Raw genomic sequence first — 19,710 nt, 5'->3', positions numbered from 1 at the left:
AACTATGTTCCATGTAATTTTGAGTTTCCTAATTTAAAAGTTTTTAATCTCTTTAAAAATCAATACAGAAATTAACGTACTTCCTTCTAAGTATGACTCTCTGCACGCTAATGGTGAAAGCATGCCAAGTGTTGCCATAGGTAGAGAGTTCTGCAGTACCTATCTGCCAATGAAATAAAATGATAAAAAATAATAAATATTTACTGAAATTTATTTTTTGCATGGCATTATCTTTGGATAAACGAATCTTAAATGTGTGCCAAAGTTCTCGAGATAGGGTGAAATAGGCAAAAATTGACATTAAGGGGTCCAAACTTCGAATCGCTCTCCTAGTTGAACTATGGGGACCCTATTTCCCAGATTGTGGCTACACCCCCCTCTATATTTTGAGACATCCGAATCCGTTGACAGAAAAAGGCATGTTTATTTGGAGAAAGCGCGATTTTGTGTCTGATTTAAAGAAATGAATTTTTCTGACTTTTAATTAGATCCGATTTATGTGTTTATTTAATTATACATGTGTTAGACTAAAGAACGTAAAACTAGAACCTTATATTTTGAATGACGAAAATTAATTAAGTTACGAAATCAGACATAAAAGCGTACTTTCTCTGAATAATTTTTTTTTCACGTTTAGAATCTTGGCCTTCAAAACAGAGGGGGTAGCCGCAATCTGGAAGTTGTGTCCCTTATAGTTTAAGACAGGAGAGCGGATGAAAGTTTGGTCTCCTTAATGTTAATTTCCCTTTTTGCGTTTTTAGTCATATCTTTAAAACTAATTCAGAAATTTCACCCGCTCATGAAAATCATTTTTACAAAAATAATTTTAAGCAAACGATATTTGTAATAATTATTTATTATTTTTTATCAATTAATTGTGGAAGAAAAAATTTTCAATTGTAAGTCATAATTTTTTTTATATTATGTAATTCGACGTCTTTTTCTATTGGAAAATCTAAAGTGTCAATTGTTTTTATTCAGTAAAAGCCGAGAAAAAAATTAATATGAATTATTTATCTTTGGCAAACAATGCAGAAATATTGGGTGATTAATATTTAAATGTAGTCAACTTATGAGGATCTTGACTTACGTAACATTTCATTCGTATTTTTTCCGCTGACAGCCGAATGTTTTAATTATGAAGTAGGATATTTCTTTTTAAGTCATGTGAAAATTTATTCGCAATTTAGCAAATAGATTTGAGAAAAAATTACATTCAAAGATTGTTGAGTTTTATAAAAGCTGATAGAATGTGGTTGTACATCTGCTTATTTTATTTTTAGTAAGTTCATTAAGTAATTGCTACAATAACATACATACGTATGTATTGATTTGGAATAATATATTTATCGATTTCTTTAATATTGGTTTCCTTCTTATAATTTTATGATATTACCTTAATATGTTACATTTTAAGATAAACTTTATGTAAATCAGACTCTAAATTTATGAACCGTTTTAAAATTATTATTTTTTGGTGCAAACTATATTAATATTATATTTTGAATTAAAGAGATTCGTTAAACGATTAAGAAATTCGATCGGCATCATGCGCATAGTGAAGTATGCACAAATAATGTATTTAATATATTTGGTTAACGAAAACAGTAAATTAAGGTCTTATCAAATTTGTAATAACGATATACGATTTTTGCGATTTTTGAAATGTTATTTTAAACAGTGATTCCTGAGCAAAATTATTTGTATTCACCTAATAATAGAATCAGTTGGGAAACGTTTGGACGTAAGCGTAAACAGAATTATTATTTTTGTTCATATACTTTAAGTGCATTTTGTAGTAAGAAAAACTTTTTTCTGCCAAGAAACAATAATTATTGCGAAGGAGGCGTGGTTTGCCTTCCAATGAGGTGAGCCTGGTTCGAACCACAGCGATGGCTGATCGATACGAATTCCACACCCGGCCCTCACCGACCTGACGTAAAATATCTTCAGTGCTAGACAAATCATGGGTTAGAGTCTCCTTTCCTTCGGGCTAACCGTGGGAGGTTTTCGTGGTTTTCCACTCCATGTAACGCAAATGCGGGTTAGTTCCATCAAAAAGTCCTCCATGAAGGCAGATTTCTCCCAACATTTTATCCAGGAGTTCCCTTGTCTTCCGGATTGGGTTCAAAATGACACGGCTACGGAGTTGAACAGTAGTAGTTTTAAACTCAAAAGACTGGATCTGCTGTTCGACGACGGTCATAAAATAAAATAAAATTATACTCGTATTTAACGGGATTTTCAGGCATTTTTTGGGACTATCAAACTCAATGATCTGGAAGCATAAAGTAGTGGTAATCATGAGCCCAAAAATTGGGTCGGCTGTTCAGTGACGGTTATGAAATCAAGTTATTGCGAAGAAATTATCGGGGTGGGTGAGCTGTAGCGAACAGGAGTTGAATAGCTATGATAAGTGCTTGAATGTCCATGATTATAATTTTTTTTGAAAAAATTGAAGAAAATGTATCTTTCAAATGTAAATATGCAATTTATATTTAATCTACGTGCATGTCTTATTTGTGGAGAAATAGAGATTAGTTTTCGAATTCTCCTCCCACATGTGTGATAAATGAACTTTAAAAATTTTGAGTTTTCCAACACTATAATTAAAGAGCTGGTATTTAAAAATTATTTTTCAAAAAATAAGTCGAAATTTTTTGGTTTTAGTGAGAATCTTTTAAATACGAACAAAAAATAAAAACCAATTTTTTCTGTCCACCACTCAAAATGGCTTGGTGTATCTTTGAACATGGGTCGAACACGTGTCCTTTCGGTCGAATACCGACCGATTCCATAATCATTTCTGTGATGCTCAAATATATTTTGATGATATTTATAAATGATGTTTGTTTCTGATCTCATTTGGTTCAATGTAAAAAAAAAATGCATTTGATACAATACCTCACTTGTTCAGATAGCAATATTCCCGTTTGTCTAGATTTTGCCCTTTTTATTCCATTTTTTCTTCCCACCAAAACACGATACGCGAGTTCGAACAGTTCGAGTTAGCGATACCGCGATAAAAAAATTTTCGTTGAAAATTGTGTTTCCTCTCCATTGTTGTTTTAAAGTTACGTGATAATGAAACAAACCTAGATTAAACTATGAAATTTTTCAACCGGCAAACAAATTATTGCTGGATAGCTTCCTCACAGCGGTAACCTACTGCCATCATTTATATGTATATCGATGTCTTGAAAGATATTTTTTCAGCATTCGAAACTTCTTGATTTAATCTAGATTAACTTGTAATCATTTTTTCTATACCTTAAATTTTATATAATCTATTTAGTTAAAAAAGAATTTGCCATGAGGGATTTCGTCCTTTGTGTAGCGTCCTCTTAAAGGAGCGAACTTAAAAGTTTCCGCTGAATAGAACTTTATTTTTAGATAACCAAATAATTCCTTTTTTTTACTGTAGTATGATAAAATTATATTTTTGTCAAATTCTTGCCTCCCCCTGAAAAAAAATGATTTGAGAAACCTTTTCGTGCATTTATTTGACAATCATACCTAAATAGAGACTTCTGCATTTGTGTATTGCATGAGAAGAATTTAGGAACAAAAGGAAAGACAACACTGATTTTTAATTCAAGACGAAATTTATGCACAAAAAAAATCATTGTAATTTATGAGTAGCAATTTACCGCTACCAGAGCAAGAGCACAATTGTACATAGTATAGAGTTTTGTTAATGCAAGGAGATTTGGAAACATTTTTTGAAGGAATTATGTCTTCAATATTCAGAATTTTCAGGTTTTATAGGATCTTTATGGGCTCTCGTCTCGGATGAAATATTTCTCACAAATTTTAGTTGATATCTCTTCTGGTAGTTGTCGTAATCTTAATTCAAAGTTCAGTACATATTCTACTTTATTTTTTTAAAAAGTGTAAAACTAAATTATGAATAAATGCACAGATTGTTATTGAGTGCATTAATTGTCTCTCTTGGGTTATTTTCTTTGATTCTACGCGATCATGAAACTGGGCTCATTCAATCCTTCGTATCTCACAAAGCATTTTACATACACTTTTAAGGTATCTCTTTTTTAATGTCTCGCCATCTCCCTTAAATGTCCTTTCCAAATTTCTCTTTTTTGAGACTTTATTTCTTCTTTCAAAGGTCTGTTGATCGAAATCTCCTTTCAAATATCTGTTACCCGTGGTTACATTTCAAATGCACTTGCAATCTCCTTTCAAATATCAGTTTGCTCGAAATTCATTTCCAAACTTCTTTCCTTCGTGATCTCTTAGAAATGTTTATTTTTCGTGATCTTTTAGAAATGCCTATTTTTCGTGATCTTCTTTCAAATGTTTGGGTTTTCTTTTAATCCATTCTTTCGAATATCCTTTCCTATATTAATTGCTCGAAATTTCTTTCCAGACTTCTTTCCTTCGTGATCTTTTAGAAATGCTTCTTTTTCGTGATCTTTTAGAAATGCTTCTTTTTCGTTATCTTTTAGAAATGCCTCTTTTTCGTGATCTTCTTTCAAATGTTTGGGTTTTCTTTTAATCCATTCTTTCGAATATCCTTTCAAACATTAATTGCTCGAAATTTCTTTCCAGACTTCTTTCCTTCGTGATCTTTTAGAAATGCTTCTTTTTCGTTATCTTTTAGAAATGCCTCTTTTTCGTGATCTTCTTTCAAATGTTTGGGTTTTCTTTTAATCCATTCTTTCGAATATCCTTTCAAACATTAATTGCTCGAAATTTCTTTCCAGACTTCTTTCCTTCGTGATCTTTTAGAAATGCTTCTTTTTCGTGATCTTTTAGAAATGCCTCTTTTTCGTGATCTTCTTTCAAATGTTTGGGTTTTCTTTTAATCCATTCTTTCGAATATCCTTTCAAACATTAATTGCTCGAAATTTCTTTCCAGACTTCTTTCCTTCGTGATCTTTTAGAAATGCTTCTTTTTCGTGATCTTTTAGAAATGCCTCTTTTTCGTGATCTTCTTTCAAATGTTTGGGTTTTCTTTTAATCCATTCTTTCGAATATCCTTTCAAACATTAATTGCTCGAAATTTCTTTCCAGACTTCTTTCCTTCGTGATCTTTTAGAAATGCTTCTTTTTCGTGATCTTTTAGAAATGCCTCTTTTTCGTGATCTTCTTTCAAATGTTTGGGTTTTCTTTTAATCCATTCTTTCGAATATCCTTTCAAACATTAATTGCTCGAAATTTCTTTCCAGACTTCTTTCCTTCGTGATCTTTTAGAAATGCTTCTTTTTCGTGATCTTTTAGAAATGCCTCTTTTTCGTGATCTTCTTTCAAATGTTTGGGTTTTCTTTTAATCCATTCTTTCGAATACCCTTTCAAACATTAATTGCTCGAAATTTCTTTCCAGACTTCTTTCCTTCGTGATCTTTTAGAAATGCTTCTTTTTCGTGATCTTTTAGAAATGCCTCTTTTTCGTGATCTTCTTTCAAATGTTTGGGTTTTCTTTTAATCCATTCTTTCGAATATCCTTTCAAACATTAATTGCTCGAAATTTCTTTCCAGACTTCTTTCCTTCGTGATCTTTTAGAAATGCTTCTTTTTCGTGATCTTTTAGAAATGCCTCTTTTTCGTGATCTTCTTTCAAATGTTTGGGTTTTCTTTTAATCCATTCTTTCGAATATCCTTTCAAACATTAATTGCTCGAAATTTCTTTCCAGACTTCTTTCCTTCGTGATCTTTTAGAAATGCTTCTTTTTCGTGATCTTTTAGAAATGCCTCTTTTTCGTGATCTTCTTTCAAATGTTTGGGTTTTCTTTTAATCCATTCTTTCGAATATCCTTTCAAACATTAATTGCTCGAAATTTCTTTCCAGACTTCTTTCCTTCGTGATCTTTTAGAAATGCTTCTTTTTCGTGATCTTTTAGAAATGCCTCTTTTTCGTGATCTTCTTTCAAATGTTTGGGTTTTCTTTTAATCCATTCTTTCGAATATCCTTTCAAACATTAATTGCTCGAAATTTCTTTCCAGACTTCTTTCCTTCGTGATCTTTTAGAAATGCTTCTTTTTCGTGATCTTTTAGAAATGCCTCTTTTTCGTGATCTTCTTTCAAATGTTTGGGTTTTCTTTTAATCCATTCTTTCGAATATCCTTTCAAACATTAATTGCTCGAAATTTCTTTCCAGACTTCTTTCCTTCGTGATCTTTTAGAAATGCTTCTTTTTCGTGATCTTTTAGAAATGCCTCTTTTTCGTGATCTTCTTTCAAATGTTTAGGTTTTCTTTTAATCCATTCTTTCGAATATCCTTTCAAACATTAATTGCTCGAAATTTCTTTCCAGACTTCTTTCCTTCGTGATCTTTTAGAAATGCTTCTTTTTCGTGATCTTTTAGAAATGCCTCTTTTTCGTGATCTTCTTTCAAATGTTTGGGTTTTCTTTTAATCCATTCTTTCGAATATCCTTTCAAACATTAATTGCTCGAAATTTCTTTCCAGACTTCTTTCCTTCGTGATCTTTTAGAAATGCTTCTTTTTCGTGATCTTTTAGAAATGCCTCTTTTTCGTGATCTTCTTTCAAATGTTTAGGTTTTCTTTTAATCCATTCTTTCGAATATCCTTTCAAACATTAATTGCTCGAAATTTCTTTCCAGACTTCTTTCCTTCGTGATCTTTTAGAAATGCTTCTTTTTCGTGATCTTTGAAATGTTTGGTTTTTTTTAATCCATTCTTTTAGAAGAAATGGATTATTCTATGAAAAGGATTCTATAGGCAGAAATATATTTTTCATCATTTTTTTTCAAGGGCTTAAACTAATATGTGTTGCAAAGCAAGATATGAACCAGAACGATAATAAATGGAAATACTAAATGCTTCATTTTAAGCAAAATGAATTTCAAAATAAATAAACAATTTTGGCTAAAATATTTAAAATAATAATCTTATTATACATATTTTTATGACACATATTCTTATAAGAAGTTCGAAATAAACATTCAATTACAAATACATATTTTCATATTTCAAATATGAAGTGTATGAACTTGAACAAATTATAGAATCAAAACCATTCTAAGAAAAATGCTAAATATCCAAAATTAGATTTATGAGCATTTTATGATTAAAAAAAATTCTTTAAGGTATATTCTGGAAAACTATTACAAATGATGCATAGAATTCATTTGCATATATTTTTAAATAATTTTCAAATGAGCTAAATAAAATTGTTTTGAGTCTTTTCAATAATTCAATCAAACATGGGTTCAAATGTGATAATTATCTCAAAATTCATTTAAATAATATTTTTTGTGAAGCCAGTTCTTAGAAGATAAGAATAATTATAATTAAAGAAATGAGAAAATGTTTGTGGTACATTGTATCTTCGAAAAGCAAAATAAGGTTTAAAAATTTTGGTGAAAGTCCCCTTTTCAACTTCAGCCAAAACGACCCATTTTGTAATCATGTATGTCTTTTGTATATATATATATAAGGTGTTAAGTTAATACCGCACTCAATATGTATCTTTAGAATCCTTATCAAAAAGGAAAACAAAATATGAAATTGATATTTAAAGGGAAACAAATCCGCTATTGAAATCTGTCTTGATTGCGTGAATAAACAGAGAAGATTCGAAAAAGGATTATTTGAAACTCCTTCCAGCCTCCAATGAAACCTGTTATATTTACTACTTCCTCTACTGTATAGGATACTCTATAGGATATTTACTACTTCCTCTACTGTAGTTTGTTAGATTTCGATAGAGTTTTGTTTTTGCCTGATTAAAAATTAATTTACAACCTCCAATGTGGGGGTCGCAAATTAACTTTGAGGTTGAAATTTTAAAAGATGGTTGAAATTCTAAAAGAGAGTTGAAATACTAAAGATTTAAATTTTAAAATTTTATAAGTTTGACTTTTGATACTGAAATTAGAAATTAAAATGCAAAGTCGTCAAACTTTACTTAAAACTTAAATAAAAAATTCACATATAACAATTTCGTAAAAAAAAAAGAAATTGGTTTAAATATGTACCATAAAACGAAGAACAAAGCAAAATAGACAGGTTTTTTAAAATTGGCCTGGTAAATTGTGAAAAAAAAAGATGCAATTATTTATGAAAAGCATTTAAAGTTTTCCAAAGACTTGCATCAAAATCACTTTCAGTGCCCACATATCAGAATTAAGTTATGTAGGTCTTAAATGCACTGAAAAAACAAAAGAGTACTTATCTTTTCTGTTTTTTGAACAACAGCAGAATCTTCATGCTAAATTTTTTTTTTACTTTTTGTAAAATATTTAATAATTTATGGTAATTATTTAATTTTTTATAGTAAAATACATAAAAAAATCAATAAAGTGAATTACACTTTTGCAATTTTGCATTATATTTTTTTTATAAATTAATCCAATGTAAAATAGACACATTAGAATAAGACAATAATTTTTTAAATTTTACAAATGTACCATACAGCTTACTAAGGGCTCAAAAATAAGTTTTTTTACAGAATTGAAAAAAGTGATTCATTTTTAGCATCGATGTCGCAATAACCATAATTTGTTACATTAATACAATTTGATATAAAGCAAATATATATATATTACCGTGAATGACCGAATGTCGACTTTCACCCGTGAATGTCAACAATCACATAGTCGCTTTCGTGAATGCCCGAAATATTTGTTATATCCGATTTGATATTAATTTATTCGTTGATATTTATTCCATATTTAAATATTTGCCGAGGATAGATTAGGAAAAACATGAGTGTTCGGATTACCGGTTGAATGCATATTAAGAGGTGGTACTTAAAAAAAACATTGAAGTAGAGAATACCGGTCAGTGGCACTTAACTAGACCTAGTATATATTTCGGACATTTACTAAAGCGACTATGTGATCGTCCACCCATTTCGGTCATTCACAGTAACATGCATGTATAGTTTGTCTAAAGTAAGAACTTGCCTAGCCATTGGTCTGGACCCGTAGCGGTGACTATGGTAACGGGGTCGTATAACTGATTCAAGTAGGGGTGTGGGGTCACTCACTGTTTAGGACAAGATTTGTCTTGGATCGTCGAGAGAAAGGGAATCTTTTTCTTCAGTCTATTGTGTTAGAGTGAAGAGAAGCTACCCTCCCTGAAATGCACTATTCTTGTTTCCATAGCAGCAGACGGCCACAGACTTTAAAGCTGGGGGAGATCTTACCGTAGATAAAATATACTGTTTTCTTCAACCCCTTCAGGACTTGGGGAGAGAGAAAGATGCTCGCCAGTCCCTTCTTAAAGAGTACGTAAGCATACTAATACGAGAGTACCCTATTGAGATCACGTCCGCCTGATATTGGGTCGCTAGAGTCAGAAATCTTGTGATCCGTGGTCATGAAATCCTGGGCCGTGAAGATTAAATCGTGTGTGATTTGTGACACACGTTATATGATGTCACGAAGGGGTTGAAGCTAAAATGGCAGTTAACAACATATTCTCAATAAATTTACTACAATTTTTTTTTCTTTTCATGAAGGCATTTTTGCACAAAAATGTAAATATTTGATCAGAAAAAGAGTTTTTCTTCTACAATTAAAAAAATGAACATTATCATGTTTGCTGTACTTTAAGAAATGTTTCAAAAGAAACGCTTTATTTTAGCAATGATAGCTTAAAATTTTGAAGAAAAAAATGGCCACGTGTGGTGACCACTGCGAAAAATGATATAATTGGCCATTACCAGGTCCACGGGCCAGTAGTGCCTAATTTTGCCATATAGTACACACGAGGTTGTATCAAATATAAATGAGACTTTTAATAACTAAATATTAAAATTTTACTTTAAAAAAATACAAAAATGTTATTTTTCGTGAACACACTTTTTCCAACGTTTTTGAAGTTTCTTAGTCCCGGTGGCATAGAAAGAAGTAAACCAATTGCAGGTTACCGACAAATGTCTTTTGATTTGTGTTCAAACACCTTTGCTGAGATGTTTCGTGATTTATGCTTTGCATCTCTGTTAACTTTCCTTTGTCAGTCGTTATTGGTCAGTTTTTCTCTGCCGTGAGAGACTTCTTCACGAACCTTCTTTAAATAAGTGAGCTTTCGACAGGATATCATTGCCAAACTGTAATCTGCGCAAAGTTTCAATAGGTTTGACATTTTCTAGAGTTATTATCCATTTTGCAACTGCATGAGAAACATAGCTCTCACTTATGATTAATTGAATAACTTGTAATAAAGCTACTAAAAAAAGAACTTAACACTTTCAAACAATATTTTAGACTCTAGATAAAGTTCTATGAGAATAACAATGAGAATAAAAACAATTAAAAAAACAATGGCATGACAATGTACACAAAATAACTTGTTGCCATAACAATGAAAATAAAAATCGTCTGCTGCGATTAAAAAAGTCCCATTTTTATTGGATCCATCGACGTACTATAACGTCACGTATCATATAAAAGGTTCGAAAATTTTTAAGTATAATATCTTGAAAGCAATCATGAACTTCAATTTTTATCATAATTTGCAAAATAATTGCAATGATACTCCGAAGATTTGATTATTTTAAGTATTATTTGTTTATTCAGAGTTTTGATCTGAGAAATATTCAAAAAGTTATGAGTTTGAAAAATATTTTAACCAACTCAATGCGATATTTGCAAATAAAATGGAATTTTATTGCAAATAAAGGGAAATGTTTTTTTTAAATGATTTCTAAATAATTAAAGAGAAATTAAAACATATAAAATTTCCAGCAGCAAAAATATCTCACACTTTTAAAATTTTTTCAGACAATTTATTGTATGTCAACAACAAAGAATATTCATACAATTAAAATAACACTAAAAGTTAAATTACAATTATTTTTCTCTTTCTTCCAATACAGTTTTTACTTTAATCAATTGGGTATTTGCATTTCAAGAAGAAGACCTCCCATACCCACACATGTGACCAATGACGTCAGCACCAGCTAATCTTTATCAGCAAAATGGATTATTAAAGTTGAACAAAGTTTCTCTAGATATGTTAGAATGTTAATCAAAGTTAATTAAATACAGATCTGTGTCGCACATCGAATTAGATGAAATATAATTCTTTTTCGTCTACTTTTTTTACTTAACTTAGATTAATTATTGGTTTACCTATTTTATTGTAACCATGATATATATTTGATTTGTGAGTCTGGCAACTCTGATGCAAAACTAGATAGTTCCGCATTGTTTTGAGTACTTCAGCAAAGGTTTGCTTCATCACTTCTTCAGTTTCAACATTTTAATCAACTGATGCATAAGAATTGCAACACACATTATTACCATCACTGTGTTTTTCTTTTTAATACAAATCTTTTTCTCAAATGTAAGTAGAATTTCTGAACGATGGAAATGAAAATCAGAAACAATCTAAGCGGGTAGCATTATAAGGAATTTGTGTCGATAGATAGGGGAAAACGAAAGATGCGATCGTTCGACTGTAATAGAAAAATTAAGTGTGACAACATTTGTATCAAAATTATTAAAAATACAGGAGGCTGTGAAGGGTAGCTAGCAAATCGCCTGTTACTTCGTATTGTGTCGCACATTCCTAAGTTTGAATATTCGAAGTGCAGTTGTTATTTTTGAAATCCAAGTTATTACAATTAACTTGTTTCCTATCCTTCACAGTATAGTCTCAACCCTATCAAATCCATGAGTCCTCCTCTGGCAAAATCACACACCAAAATTGAAAGACTCTAAGAATCGAGGATGTGTTCGGATGTTTCAAATTGCACATGTTGGGAAGATTTTGCCCCACATTTTTGAAAGTTAAGAATTTAAAATGGCCAATGATGAAATCCTAAACAACTCTAGAGCACCACCAGGGCTTTTTTCTGCCAAACCAGTGGTAAACAGAAGGGCTTTTCTTCAGGGAGTAAATCTCTTGATGAGGTAGTCAGGTGTTGCAACCTCAGTAGTGCCCCCATTTCTGCCAGGCTCATTACCAGAGACACCAACATTTACTTACTAGCAAAATGAATATATTTCATAAAATCATTCCTTATCTACTTTTAAGAAAGAAAAAGAAAAAGCAATGCTGAATGAGACCAGTAAGCAGAGCCTTTTAATAAGTTGGAGAAAAAAATTAAAACTAGTTTTGAATAACAAATTAAAAGTAGCATCGATTACAGTTTGTCTTCTACATGAGATGCCGAACATTGCATTGAATACCACATCAGTGGATTAACCTGCGCTTTGAAAACGTGTTTATTAACTAACGATGGAATCTGACCATTGGAATTTCGACTACTTTCTGATTAGTTAAAGCACTCAAGCCTGATGAAAATTCATGTTTCGATCATTTTCAGATACCCATAAACAAAATTTTTACGATACGATTACCAAAAACGATTTATCGGCAATCGATATTCTAACTACTTTTTTCAATAGCTAGAGAACTCAAATCTTTCAAAAAAAATGAAGGACTCTTAACTGATGGCAATGCAAGTTACAATTTCTTTTTAAAGTTAACTTACAACACTTTATCTTTATTCTGTCACTTTTTTGGTATAAACCAACTGACAGACAAGAAAACTAAAAAGAAGAATATAATAAAATAAACATTTCAAAAATTACGATTCACATGTGAACTAAAAAGGTAAAAATCTTTCTATTTTTGTCACACGTGAAACGGAAAGCGTAGGAATCATCAGCTCTCTTAATTATTCAAAGTTATTTGTTTTATGTTAGAATAATATTCTCCTTTTTAATCTACCTGAAAGTTTTTGAAATCTTTCATTCAATTTTATTATTTTAAAAATTAAGATTAATAAAACTAATAGTAGATTTACTCCTTAAAATTTACGTAAAAATAACAATTTTGGGTAAAGGATTGTCGAGCATAAAAAATGAATTTTTAAAATCCGATGGAAGTCGCAAAATATTTCAGTCATGTCGATAATAAGCGGATTCTACCGGAAAAATTAAAATAGAAATTAATCAGTGAAAAAAGAAACAAATTGTTTTTTTCTTTTATCTTTAAATTGCAATTTTTTTTGTGACCCTGCACTGAAATACATAACTGCCGTTTTCAATACTTCTGATGGAGGTACTTCGAATGGGTAGAGCGATATAGATATCGATTTTATGATTGTAAGCAGAATTCGTTTTAATAGTTTTAAAGAGTTTTGTTAGGACTCTCGCATATTTATTTAAATTATTTACAAGCAGTGGTTGTCAAAATCATTATAAATTAGCGTGGTTAAACAAAGAATGCAAATGTATAGATTGTACTACCACTTTAAAAATAAAAATAAAACCTTCCGCCAAGACCAGGAGATTGAGCAGCTATGCAAATAGAAAAATTCACCCTAATAACAAATGTTAGTAATCAAAATTTGAAACTTTCCGGACAATGTTTTTTTCTGAAGTGATGGTTTTTTTAATAATTGTAAAATAATAATTAAATTATTCCAAACGTGTCTAAATTAAATGAATTAAAGAAGAAATAAATGCTGAAAATTACCAGTTAAAAGAATGCTATACCGCGGGAAAAAACCTACATGGCAATTCTTTTTCATCTCCAGAAGCAAATTAAAATTTAAAGTATAAAAAAGTGAGTTCGGATAAACCTAGAATAAATCAAGAAGTTTCAAATGTTTAAAAAAAAAATTGAAAAAATCAAACTTAAAAAAACTTACGATAGGATTACGCAATCTTCCGATACGCAGTGGGAAAATTATCGCGCAGTAATTTTTTTCTCGATATAAAAATTTAATGATGGTGTTTTCCATTGTTGTCAATACATTTATATTGGCCGAAAAATCACATGGTAGGGTCCAGTTTCCCACATTTATTTTCATATTGGTGTGGTTGTCATCAGCATGGAATTGATATAAGTCATAAAGGTATTGTTTTCCTATAAATATTTCTGTTTGCCTAATTTTTAAAGGTTAAACTTACCTGTACTGTTATTATTACGTTTTTGATTTTGTTTGGATTTCTAAATTAAAAGTTTAGGAGGTTTTTTTTTTATTATTAATATTACAATAATATAATTCTGCGTTGTATTTTAAGATAAAGTTATTTAAATCGGTGTCTGATCTTATTAAACGCTTTGCAATTATTATTTTTGGGGGAGGAAAATACATAAATATGCTGACATATGAATGACGATTAAAGAGATTCGTTAAATGACTTAACTTTCAGCTTCATAGACAAAGTGGTGAATGCAAAGCAAACTGTATGCATAAGCAAAAATACTAAATTGCAGTTGCGAAATTTGTTATAACAATATACTTTTAATTTTAAAAGTTATTTCAAAAAGTGATTACTTAGAAAAATGATATATGTTAACTTATAGACCTTAATAGCGACATAGCGGAAATATTTGAACGTGGGAGGCACAAGTGTTCTTTTCAGTACATATATTTTCAGTTGAATACTTTCAACTGATTGATGCCAAGAAGCAGTAATTATTGAGAAGCAATCATCGGGATTGGTAAGCATCTGGATCTTGCCCCTCCCCCTTTGAAAAACTTTTTCATTAATTGAAACTTCATGTTTTACTCTAGGATTACATAAGTTCACTTTTCTCTAAACTTTAAATCTTTAACTATAGTTCGTTCACCAGGTGTTGGTATTTGGCTCCACCTCCCCAAACGCAGAGTTCATTTCAGCGCGGGAAAGGAGAAATATATTTGCGCTTGAAATTGAGACAACCCTAAATGCGTGCCAAATGCAAACAGTGAATTCTTTTTCAGTCTAGTTAATTCAATATATTTTAAATTTAAAAACTGCTTTTTTCCCGACAAAATACTTCAAAAAGAACAAACTATTCACTCAAAAGAGAGAAATATCATCAAATTTATGAAATATTTAATGTTAAAAAAATTGCCCATAAAGATTGCGAAATAAATATTTTTCTTATACGATCGCCAAATAGTAACCACTTTCAGGATTGTTTCTCCTAAAAATAGCGAAATAGTATCGTCGGATACCAAGTGATGAAAGCGGAGCCAAGTCCCAACTATGCCTATGAAAACGGAAGAAAAAAAACTAGCCATGAAAAGTTTCCCCCGCGGCATAGCGTCCTCTAAAGTAAATCAAAAATGCTATTCATTAGTTCTTCAAACTGCTTTTTACTACACGCAAACAGAAGATAATATTCTAATAACAAGTGTAAGTAACGACATTTTGAAACTTCCCGGACGATTTTTTAGGATTGCTGATGATGAAACTATTCTTCAAGATGTGTGTTACAATCTTATCGACATTTTTTGGCTCCAAAGACGAGTTATCTTTGACGTATGAGCATAACGTACTTAATAGTTTGTTTTCATTACCACTCAAGACAGCCTTATAGATTTTCGAATGTACATCGAACAGGTCTCCTTCTTTTGCAACAGATTCCATGACCTTTTCTAGACTCTCCATGATGCTCAACGTGCGAGCACGCGCGTCCAACTGCTCATCGTCATTAACCCAATCTGAATTATATTTCTCATTAGTAAATTTTCTAATAAACAGGTCTAGTAAAAGTAAAGCACCGTTAATGTCTACGTGCTTTAAAACTGCGCTACTCTTTCGATCCAAATTTTCCTTGGACTTTGAGGAACTTAAATATTTTTTTCCGCGAAGATTCTCATTTCTTGATACTATCTTTCTGGCGTAACGATTCATGTTGTCACTAGTTACGTTTAATTTTGACCTGATAGATTCAATCAGTGATGATCGAATGTGACTATCTTCCTGGTGATCGGTTGCACGCAGAAATTTGCTGCTGCAGCGGTTTGCTCTTATCAGCATATCAAGAATATCTCCCTTAGCTAAGCCACACGCCAGTGTATCTTCCTGCCTTGCTGCTTTACCTGTTTGCGTTTTCTGCCTCTCTTCCGCTTTCAATATCTCTCCGATGATGTCTTTCTTTCCATGGATGATTGCCAGATCAAGGGGTGTGTGGTCATTAACTGTTTTTATGTAAACTTTCGCTCCTCTGGCGATGAAAGTGCTCACTACGTCTTTCTGACCACTTGCAGCTGCTAAATGCAGAGGTGTCTGGTTGTCTACGTCTACGCAATCTACGTCCATGTATGGCTGGTTGTTGACGAGCGATGGCAGAAGTTTGGCAAATTCTGCTTGCTTGAAGAACACTGCGTAATGCAGAGGAGACCACTCCCTCTCTCCCGCCACGTCATTGATGTGGCTCCTGTTGTTGGTCACTAAGTCTGTAATTAACCCATCGTGTCCCTTCATGGCGGCGTAATGAAGCGGAGTCATGCCAGTGTTGTCCTTTGGGAACATATCGACATTCTTCCTCTGCTGAAAGTTCTGGGTAGCCATGTACAGTCCCAAAATTGCCGAGTAATGGATGGGTGCTAAACCATTCGCGTCTTTCACATTCGGATCAACCTTCCGATTGGTTAATAACCTCCATACAATAGACGAACTAAAAGTTTCATCCGACACGCTGATATGCAATGGAGTCATTCCAGCCTTGTCTTGTTCGTTCGGATTGATGTTGGGACTTGCCAGCAGTTCTTTCACGGTGTCTTCAGACTGATAACGAACGGCTAGATGCAGGGGTGTCAAGTGATAAGTGTTCGATTTACAGTTTACGTCAGCCCTCCGCTTAATAAGTTCTTTCACGACATCGACCTCTTTCCTTTCCGAAGCTATATGCAGCGGGGTGTAGCCAATGGAATCTTTCTGATTAATCAGCGAACGATCAATGTCTAATATCCGCTTTAACATCCCCACCCTCCCCGATTCTGCGGCAGCGTGGATAACCCCTCTCTTGTTCTCGAACACTGCCTTTACACTTGCTCCCAGACTTATAAGTTTATTCATGTTATTCAAAATCTCATAATCCTGGTACGAATCTACAAAAGCTAAATTATACAAATCTCTGTCTACATCCCTGAATGCTCTTTGAGCGTTTGATACGACTCGTATCAATTCCGGGGGATTATTGTCGAATTTTCGAAAGACTAGCCTGTTCATGCGATTGGAATTTCTCAACTTAATGTCAGGGTTAGCGATATCAATAACTTCCTGCTGTGGCAGCCATTTGCTTATTTTAGAATATTTACCATCGCTTTCAAATTGTAAAGCATAGCTGACCTTAGCACCACGCTTCCAATCTAAAAAGTTAGTATTACTGCGTCTTACACCCACGTAAGACTTGAATGATATATCGATGTCGTTTTCCGGTGCTTTATCGATAACTGGTAAGGTGATGTCATTTATTTTTTGTTTCAACTGCCTTAGTGTTAAAATGTGACTTTCAAAAGCACTGTACAAATCTTTTTTAGAGTTTCGCATGTCATGGCTGTTTTTAGCACTATCCAACAACTGAATGACTTTATCGATTAGACCATTGCGATTTGTATTCATAATGCGCTTGAAAGTGGTAAAATAAAACAAAAGTTTATCTAAATGTTGGTTGAACTCACCAAGTTCGTTCGTTTGGTAAAAGTATTCGGATATGTACGCGTACTCGTCTAGAAGGGTAAAAACAATCGATGCGTAAGTCAGTGTGCCAAAGTTCAAAGCTGCGAGGGCGTTATACGCATTCTGATCGTTTATGTTACTCGGAACCGCGTATTTCTTGTTGATCATCGAAAACAGTGCTTCAAACAAAGAACCTTGCTGTTTCACATAATTAAATAGAAAATTATCTTTTAATTCTTGTTTTATTATGTTTACGTATTCTTCTTTGCTCGCCTCCCTTTTACTACTTTCGCTGAAAGCAATTGACATCCTCGCGTTTTCGATATCGGATATGATGTCGCTGATGTCTTGAGCTGTAATGGACGTTAGAATGCGCTCAAATCCAGCGTTCATCTCTTGCCTGGTTAACTCTAGCTGAGAAAGTGTTTCGCTCACTTTTTCAGAAATGCCTTTCAAAATCTCTGCTTGCTGATCCAATTTACGGTTGACTTCGTTGAATTTTTTGTCCAGTCTTTGTTCTAATTCCTTGAATGGAACGTCAGCGCAATCTCTTTCGATACTGGTGTCACCCAGCAAACCCTTAGCAGCTGAAGCGCCCAGCATTATGCCGCCCAGGACCACCCCCAATCCCGGCATAACCAAAGCACCTGCAACCGAAGCTACAGCACCCGCTATGCCAAGCCATGTGTCTGAAACGTTCTGACCATCTTCCAATCGTTTGCAGTAAGCGGACAGCTCCTCTAAACTAAGCTCCCGCTTCAGACGCATCAAAGCTGTACTTTTATGCGCATAATTCCCATCTAACGCCATGTCGTTTGAAATAAGAAAATAAATCAATACTTACTTTTTCAGCAAAACAAAAGAATTTTCATAAAGTATCAAAACGCTGTCTTGAGTAGTCATTTATATACTATCGAAGCAGTGATTCTTACTTCGTCTCTGCCATCTGCTTTGATAGATAGAACAAAGTAATTCGAAAAGGCTAAATCAAACACAATATCAGATTCGTCGTTTAGTGGCATATTGACGTATCTTGTCACTTTTTTCCCTACAACTGACGTCTTTCAGGTTTAAAGGTTTTTTTTTTTTCAACATCTGTTTTGTATCTCTGAGTATCATATACTGACAATTGCAGAAATTATTATTAGTGAATAGGCTAAAAAAGCATTTCGTAGTTTATCAAATATTTTCGAAATTGCAATGGTTGAGCATTATAAATCGATGGTTGACCGTGTACTGTCTTTACATTTTAAAGTTCTCAAAACAGAAATCACTAATCCCCGCTTTCCTACAGGTCAAGTAATCCGCTATTAATCCCTCAACTTTTTGGAACAACTTCTGATGAAGGCATGCTTTTCTTAGAATAACATTCTTTTGAATTTTCAAATTAAACTTATTTCAAATAAACTTTTTTTGAATATCTACTGGTTATAACTAAAGGGTGTTACTCATCAAGAAAAATTAAAAAAGCTTGAATTTGAGTCTTTTTTTTTTTTTTTTTTTAAAAAAAAAAAAAAAAAAAAAACACGGAGAAAAATTTTATTTTTATACAATCTAGCTACTAAGCAGAACACTGATTAGACTTTTTTTTTAAAAAATTACTAAAATATTTAAGGCATTGTCAACCTTTTTTTCAAAAAAAAATCGGTTGATCGGCGATATACTTAGATAAATATTTTTTAAATATCAATAGATAATTCTCAAGTTTGCATGTTTTTATGAGCAATGCAGCGTTACAATCAAGACTACGAAGTTAAGCACAAAAACAAAATTAACTCGACTCCGGCTTGTTTAAATGTTTTGATCTAATGAAAATTAGTCAGACAAATATTGTATAAACGAAAATATTGCTGAAATAAATTTTATGAAAATTATTTAAATTATGTAACTTATCACAAACTTAATAACTAATCATATTTGAACGTTTCTGAGTCCATGTTTGCATAAACTATTGAAAAATGTCTAAAATATCTTTTAATTAAAAAATTCCAAAATCAAATTTACTTCAAATTTATTTATTATTAATTTCAAAATTATTAATTATCATTAGTTTTTTTTTTTTTTAAATATGCTAATGAAGTTAACGCATCATTTGTAATAGGTCATGAATATTTCCGAGGTTAAGATGATTCCGATAAGATGTTTATGTATGTGAGAAAGTATTGTGCAGCGTAGCTCATTTTTTTTTATTTTATAAGTAATGATTATGCACAATTTAAATTCTAAGTAGAGTGCTAAAAAATCCACTCTGAAATTTTGTTTTAATGATTTCTGATCCCCGAAACATAACTTTTTCTTTTCTCCAAGCTTTGGACATGTACCTAGGTCATTATGAACCCTTCATCATATAGCCCAAAGCTTGGCT

General features: G+C 32.2%; 1 protein-coding gene across 1 annotated transcript; it reads right to left on the bottom strand.

Annotated features, from left to right (window-relative positions):
• Window positions 1–3,577: 3,577 nt before the first annotated feature.
• Window positions 3,578–18,616, bottom strand: LOC107437797 (uncharacterized). The gene has a single exon (XM_087163114.1). The coding sequence runs from the start codon at window positions 18,153–18,155 to the stop codon at window positions 15,063–15,065; it is 3,093 nt and encodes a 1,030-aa protein (XP_087019240.1). The 5' UTR covers window positions 18,156–18,616; the 3' UTR covers window positions 3,578–15,062.
• Window positions 18,617–19,710: the final 1,094 nt, after the last annotated feature.

Source organism: Parasteatoda tepidariorum, chromosome 5 (assembly GCF_982258835.1).
Source record: "Parasteatoda tepidariorum strain Cologne lab strain chromosome 5, Ptep-v5.0, whole genome shotgun sequence".
Taxonomy (NCBI): domain Eukaryota; kingdom Metazoa; phylum Arthropoda; class Arachnida; order Araneae; family Theridiidae; genus Parasteatoda; species Parasteatoda tepidariorum.
The sequence above is the reverse complement of the archived record's forward strand: the minus strand, read 5'-3'. Positions and strand labels throughout refer to the sequence as shown.

Bases quoted from the DNA above. Each gene is read 5' to 3' on its own strand.
- LOC107437797 (XM_087163114.1), bottom strand. From the start codon at position 18,155: ATGGCGTTAGATGGGAATTATGCGCATAAAAGTACAGCTTTGATGCGT.